This window comes from Lucilia sericata, unplaced genomic scaffold, assembly GCF_015586225.1.
Source record: "Lucilia sericata isolate MDLA Ls3-8-SP2 unplaced genomic scaffold, ASM1558622v1 Contig001133F_arrow, whole genome shotgun sequence".
In the NCBI taxonomy this organism is placed as follows: Eukaryota; Metazoa; Arthropoda; class Insecta; order Diptera; family Calliphoridae; genus Lucilia; species Lucilia sericata.
This window is the reverse complement of record NW_023995104.1, coordinates 25,729-32,500: the sequence shown is the minus strand read 5'-3', so window position 1 is coordinate 32,500 and position 6,772 is coordinate 25,729. Positions and strand designations below refer to the sequence as shown.

The following is a 6,772-nucleotide window of genomic DNA, read 5'->3' as shown; positions in this document are numbered from 1 at the left end:
TAGTTAGTTAGCTTCGTTAGTTTAGTAGTTAGTTAGTTAGTTAGTAGTTAGTAGTTAGTTAGTTATTGTTAGTTAGTTAGTTAGTTAGTTAGTTAGTTAGTTATTGTTACGTTAGTTTAGTTAGTAGTTAGTTAGTGAGTTAGTTAGTTAGTTAGTTAGTTAGTTAGTTAGTTAGTTAGTTCTTTTAGTTAGTTAGTTACGTTAGTTAGTTAGTTAGTTAGTTAGTTAGGTAGTTAGTTAGTTAGTTAGTTTAGTAGTTAGTTTTAGTAGTTAGTTGTAGTTCGTTCAGTTAGTTAGTTAGTTAGTAAGTTAGTTAGTTAGCTTAGTTAGTTAGTTAGTTAGCTTAGTTAGTTAGTTAGTTAGTTAGTTAGTAAGCTTAGGTTAGTAGATTAGTTTCGTTAGTTAGTTGATTAGTTAGTTACGTTAGTTAGTTAGGCTAGTACGTTAGTTAGTTAGTTAGTTAGCTTAGTTAGTTAGTTAGTTAGTTAGTTAGCTCAGTTGGTTCAGTTAGTTAGTTAGTTAGTAGTTAGTTAGTAGTTAGTTAGTTTACGTTAGTAGTTAGTTAGTAGTTAGTTAGTTAGTTACGTTAGTTAGTTACTTAGTTAGTTAGTTAGTTAGTTAGTTAGTTAGTAGTTAGTTAGTTCGTTAGTTAGTTAGTTAGTGTTAGTTAGTTAGTTAGTTAGTTAGTTAGTTAGTTAGTTAGTTAGGTTAGTTGTTAGTTATAGTTAGTTAGTTTAGTAGTTAGTTTAGTTAGTTAGTTAGTTAGTTAGTTAGTAGTTAGTTACTAGTTACGGTTCGTTAGTTAGTTAAGTTTAGTTAGTTAGTTAGTTAGTTAGTTAGTTAGTTAGTTAGTTAGTTAGTTATTTAGTTAGTTAGTTAGTTAGTTAGTTAGTTAGTTAGTTAGTTAGTTAGTTAGTTAGCTTAGTATTAGTTCGTTAGTAGTTAGTAGTAGGTTAGTTTAGTTAGTTAGTTAGTTAGTTAGTTAGTTAGTTAGTTAGTTAGTTAGTTAGTTAGTTAGTTAGTTAGTTAGTTAGTTATGTTAGTTAGTTAGTTAGTTAGTAGTAGTTAGTTAGTTAGTTAGTTAGTTAGTTAGTTAGGTTAGTTAGTTAGTTAGTAGTTAGTTAGTAGTTAGTAGTTAGTTAGTTAGTTAGTTTGTAGTTAGTTAGTTAGTTAGTTAGTTAGTTAGTTAGTTAGTTAGTTAGTTAGTTAGTTAGTTAGTTAGTTAGGTAGTTAGTTAGTTAGTAGTTAGTTAGTTAGTTAGTTAGTTAGTTAGTTAGTTAGTTAGTTAGTTAGTTTAGTTAGTTAGTAGTTAGTTAGTTAGTTAGTTAGTTAGTTAGTTAGTTAGTAGTTAGTTAGTTAGTTAGTTAGTTAGTTAGTTAGTTAGTTAGTTAGTTAGTTAGTTAGTTAGTTAGTTAGTTAGTTAGTTAGTTAGTTAGTTAGTTAGTTTAGTTAGTTAGTTAGTTAGTTAGTTAGTTCGTTAGTTAGTTAGTTAGTTAGTTAGTTAGTTAGTTAGTTAGTTAGTTAGTTAGTTAGTTAGTTAGTTAGTAGTAGTTAGTTAGTTAGTTAGTTAGTTAGTTCGTTAGTTAGTTAGTTAGTTAGTTAGTTAGTAGTTAGTTAGTTAGTTAGTTAGTTAGTTAGTTAGTTAGTTAGTTAGTTAGTTAGTTAGTTAGTTAGTTAGTTAGTTAGTAGTTAGTTAGTTAGTTAGTTAGTTAGTTAGTTAGTTAGTTAGTTAGTTAGTTAGTTAGTTAGTTAGTTAGTTAGTTAGTTAGTTAGTTAGTTAGTTAGTTAGTTAGTTAGTTAGTTAGTTAGTTAGTTAGTTAGTTAGTTAGTTAGTTAGTTAGTTAGTTAGTTAGTTAGTTAGTTAGTTAGTTAGTTAGTTAGTTAGTTAGTTAGTAGTTAGTTAGTAGTTAGTTAGTTAGTTAGTAGTTAGTTAGTTAGTTAGTTAGTTAGTAGTTAGTTAGTTAGTAGTTAGTTAGTTAGTTAGTTAGTTAGTTAGTTAGTTAGTTAGTTAGTTAGTTAGTTAGTTAGTTAGTTAGTTAGTTAGTTAGTTAGTTAGTTAGTTAGTAGTAGTTAGTTAGTTAGTTAGTTAGTTAGTTAGTTAGTTAGTTAGTTAGTTAGTTAGTTAGTTAGTTAGTTAGTTAGTTAGTTAATATTAAAAATAGCGACTAACTTTTTACAACTCTGAGTCTGAAATTTCTCCTCGAGAACAGATGCTAGTGATCAAAGAGTCTCGAAAAAATTAACAATAACAAATCTAGTACTGATTTCTTACTGAGTAAAGTAATTACCAATCAACAACAATTGCAAATCAGGAATGGAAAAATTGCTACAATCGTAAATTGTTCTAAATTCGATTTGGAGTGGTAGTTTTCATTTCGACCTATTTTTTTAGTTTCTTCTAATTTTCACAAATTTCGTAGATAGTTAACAATTAAATTGTTAACGACTTACATGAAAATAAGGCTAAAAGTTTTGGTAAACAGAAAGTAGTACCACTTCATTAACTAGACTGTAGTTTATCGCTTAATACAATTTCCCATCCCTGTTGTTATGAATTTTAATTTAATTAGTTTCATAAAATAAAGTGATTATGTTTTTACCAAAAATATGGATAATATGTCGAGTATGTTTGCAACAACAAGAGGAAATGTATAATATCTTCGAGGATAAAGTCGTTACAAATATTTGGTCCTTATTAAGGGACTGTGGCGGGGTGTCGGTAATTTCGATATAACTTGTCTCAATTAAGAACAAATGTTTATGTTTAAACCATATTATTTTAGGTCAGAAAAAACGATAATATGCCGGATAAAATATGTGAAGCATGCTTAAGAAGGTTATGTAAAGCCAATAACTTTCGTATGGACTGTCAAAGGGGACATCGTGAACTTATACAAATTCTTATAGAAAGAAGTATTAATCTGTATGAATTGGATTTAGAGGAGGAGAAGAGAAATTGTAATGATGTTATTACGGTAAGAGAAATTAGATTGGTGGGAATTAGGGAACGATGATTTGGATGTTGGAAAATTGTTTTTTTTTTAATAGTTTTCTTATTTAGATTTCAGATTCAAATACCAATTACCGAGTTTCTAGTTTTATATCAAACTTGGATCCTCCAGTTACTATCGAATTATCACAAAATTCCGAAAATATAGTTGCAACTGAAACTAAAGAAGAAAATAATCTGGAAAATCCATCTAACAGTTGCGGTAATATTAAACAATATCGTGTAGTAACAAAAAATAATGCTAAAGATAAAGAAATTATAGAAAAAACTTCAAAACCAATTGAAAAAGAACCCATTGTGTTATTGTTAAAATTAAAAAATGCTCCGCCCAAACAAAGTCCAATCAAAAGAAAAGCAAAGGATGTAGCTACTAAAACTTCACATAAACTAAAAGCAAAGGAAAATAAGGAAGCGAAAGCCACAAATAAAACTGAATCAAAAAGAGAAAATGAAAAGGCGAAATCAGAATCGGAAAGTATAAAACCAACAGCTAGAACTCTTATAAAAGATAAATTGAAAACAACGTCAAAATCCAGTATTACCAATAGGTCTAAAAAGGGAACAACCAAGTATACTTGCAGAATTTGTAAGAATAGATACGGTACCTATGTCCTGTTACGTCATCATATGTACACCCATAGTAGACCTCATCAGTGCAAGTAAGTGGATAAATAAGTTAAGCTGCGTCTTTAAAAAGTCCATTTGGAAGTTATAAGAAAATAGTTTTTACATATTCCTTTTGGGATCGAGGAATTGTTATTAATAACTATTTTTATAGACGCATCTTTGATCAGGGGACAAATTACGGCATTCAATATCGTTTGCAATCTCCGGAATTCTATTGAAATTTCCATCGATATCGAATGGCGCAATTTGACCCTTGCTAGTCATTTAAACTTAAATTTTTTTCCGTTTAGAATTTGTAAGAAAAGTTTTAGTCAAATTCAAGCATTTTTGTGTCATAATAACCTGCATACCGGAATAAAACCATATTACTGTAGGTTTTGTTATAGATCTTTCTCAGATATAACAAATCGCAACAGTCATGAAAGGTAAGTTCTTGTGGTTTTTTTATAACAGATATTATAGGATCATATCTAGTCTCTTTTATTTAATTAAAAGATATATTTAAAAGCTAACTAAGAATTTGTAATCGGTTGTATATAGTTTTTAAATTTATCAAATAGTCGAATGTCTTAATTTTGAAACAGCAATTGCCAAAGAGTAATATTTTTATTCTATTCTAGGAGGCTGCATAAAAAACAGGAATATAAGTGCGCCAAATGTAATAAAATATTCAGATTCATAACTCTATTACAGAAACATGTTCAGGGCCATAGACAGAAAAAGTGAGTACAAAAATAAGTATAATTACCAATCTATAGTTTTACCTATATACCAGTCTTGATTATAAACCAGTTGACTATATAATAGTCTATAGTCTTGACTATATAATAGTCTATAGTCTTGACTATAGAATAGTCTATAGTCTTGACTATAGAATAGTATATAGTCTTGACTATAGAATAGTTTATAGTCTTGACTATAGAATAGTCTATAGTCTTGACTATAGAATAGTCTATAGTCTTGACTATAGACTATATGACTGTAGAATGGTCTATAGTCTTGACTACAGAATAGTCTAGTCTAAACAATAGAATAATCTATAGTCTTGACTAACGAATAGTCTAGTCTTGACTATTGAATAGTATATAGTCTTGACTATAGAATAGTTTATAGTCTTGACTATAAAATAGTCTATTGTGTTGGCTATAGAGTATATGACTGAAGAATGGTCTATAGTCTTGACTACAGAATAGTCTAGTCTAAATAATAGAATAATCTATAGTCTTGACTAACGAATAATCTATAGTCTTGACTAACGAATAGTCTAGTCTTGACTATAGAATAGTCTAGTCTTGACTATAGAATAGTCTATAGTCTTAACTAAAGAATTGTCTATAGTCTTGACTATATAATAGTCTATAGTCTTGACTAAAGAATAGTCCATTGTCTTGATTATAGAATAGTCTATATAATCGGCTATAGCCTTGACTATAGAATAGTCTATGGTCTTGACTACATTACAGTCTATAGTCCTGACTATAGAATAATCTTGACAATAAAATAGTCTATAGTCTTGGCTATAGATTAGATGACTGTAGAATGTTCTACAGTCTTGACTATAGATTAGTCTATGGTCTTGACTATAGAATAGTCTATAGTCTTGACTATAGCTGTACTATAAAATAGTCTATATTTTGACTATGGAATAGTTTTTAGTCTTGACTATAGATTAGTCTATAACCTTGGTTATAGACTATATGACTGTAGAATGGTCTATAGTCTTGACTATAGAATAGCCTAGTCTTAACAATAGAATAATCTATAGTCTTAACTAAAGAATAGTCTAGTCTTGACTATAGAATAGTTAGTCTTGCATATATAATACTCTATAGTCTTATCTATAGAATAGTCTATAGTCTTGATTATAGAATAGTCTACAGTCTTGCCTATGGAATAGTTTAGAGGTTAGACTGTAGAATAGTCTACAGTCTTGTCTATAAATAAGTATATAGTCTTGACAATACAATACTCTATAGTATTGACTATAGGCTAAAAAATAGTATATAGTCTTGACTATAGTCTATATAGACTATAGTCTAGACTATATAATCTAGACTATAGTCTATAGTCCAGACTATAGAATAGTCTTGACAATAGAATAGTCTATAGTCTTGGCTATAGATAGATGACTGTAGAATGTTCTACAGTTTTGACTATAGATTAGTCTATGGTCTTGACTATAGAATAGTCTATAGTCTTGACTATAGCTTTACTATAAAATAGTCTATATTTTGACTATAGAATAGTTTTTAGTCTTGACTATAAATTAGTCTATAGTCTTGGCTATAGACTATATGACTGTAGAGTAGTCTATAGTCTTGAATACAGAATAGCCTATAGTCTTGACTATAGTCTATAGTGTTGACTATAGAATAGTCTATAGTCTTGACTATATATTAGTCTAAACTCTTGACTATAGAATAGTCTATAGTCTTGACTATAGAATAGTCTTTAGTCTTTACTATAAAATAATCTATAGTCTTGGCTATATAATAGTCTATATATAATAGGCTATATAAAAGTCTATAGTCTTCATTATAGAATAGTTTATAGTCTATGGAATGGTCTAAAGTCTTCAATAAAGAATAGACTATAGTTTTGACTACATTATAGTCTATAATCTTGGCTATATAATAGTCCATAATCTTGACTATGGCTTCACTATAGAATAGTATATAGGTCAGTTTGTAGTCTTCACTATAGTCCAGTCTTGACGACTTATTTCTATTCTTTTTTTAGATGTTTGATTTGTAACAAAGAGTTTGCTTCTCTTCAGATGGTACGTAAACATCATCAAAGACAACATTTAAAGTTAACAAATAAAAATTAAATAATTAAATGCATTAAATGTTTATTAAACCAATTAACAATTGTATTTATTGTTAAATATTTTTAAGCATAAACAAATTACCCCTGTTGATTGTAAGTTTTATACTATTTAAAGTGAAATTTAGTGAAATTTGAATTTATTGAATTGAAATTTTTATCCGAAAAAATTTAATATTTTTTCTATAAGTTAGATTATGTAAAATGGAATGGAATTTGAAATTGTTATGAATTGTTATTAAGTTATGAATTAATTAATGTAATATAAATAAAGAAGTGTATACAATTTCGAAAATGTTATCGTAGTTT

The 6,772-nt window shown here is 28.0% G+C and overlaps 1 protein-coding gene across 2 annotated transcripts; it reads left to right on the top strand.

Moving 5' to 3' along the window:
- Positions 1 to 2,524: 2,524 nt before the first annotated feature.
- LOC119610178 (zinc finger protein 587-like) lies at positions 2,525 to 6,747 on the top strand. Of its 2 annotated transcripts, XM_037965306.1 has the most exons (6): positions 2,525 to 2,719; positions 2,784 to 2,975; positions 3,062 to 3,669; positions 3,928 to 4,062; positions 4,258 to 4,359; positions 6,377 to 6,747. In XM_037965306.1, exons 1-6 carry the CDS (start codon positions 2,591 to 2,593, stop codon positions 6,465 to 6,467), a joined length of 1,257 nt encoding a protein of 418 aa, XP_037821234.1. In that variant the 5' UTR covers positions 2,525 to 2,590; the 3' UTR covers positions 6,468 to 6,747. The 2 variants fall into 2 exon arrangements, with proteins under 2 accessions (XP_037821234.1, XP_037821235.1); XM_037965307.1 differs by lacking the exon at positions 3,928 to 4,062 and having other exon boundaries at positions 2,527 to 2,719.
- Positions 6,748 to 6,772: the final 25 nt, after the last annotated feature.

Coding starts and splice junctions, on each gene's coding strand:
- LOC119610178 (XM_037965306.1), top strand. CDS start 2,591: ATGTTTTTACCAAAAATATGGATAATATGTCGAGTATGTTTGCAACAA. Junction 2,720..2,783: donor GGGACTGTGGCGGGGTGTCG/GTAATTTCGATA, acceptor ATATTATTTTAG/GTCAGAAAAAACGATAATAT. Junction 3,670..3,927: donor AGTAGACCTCATCAGTGCAA/GTAAGTGGATAA, acceptor TTTTCCGTTTAG/AATTTGTAAGAAAAGTTTTA.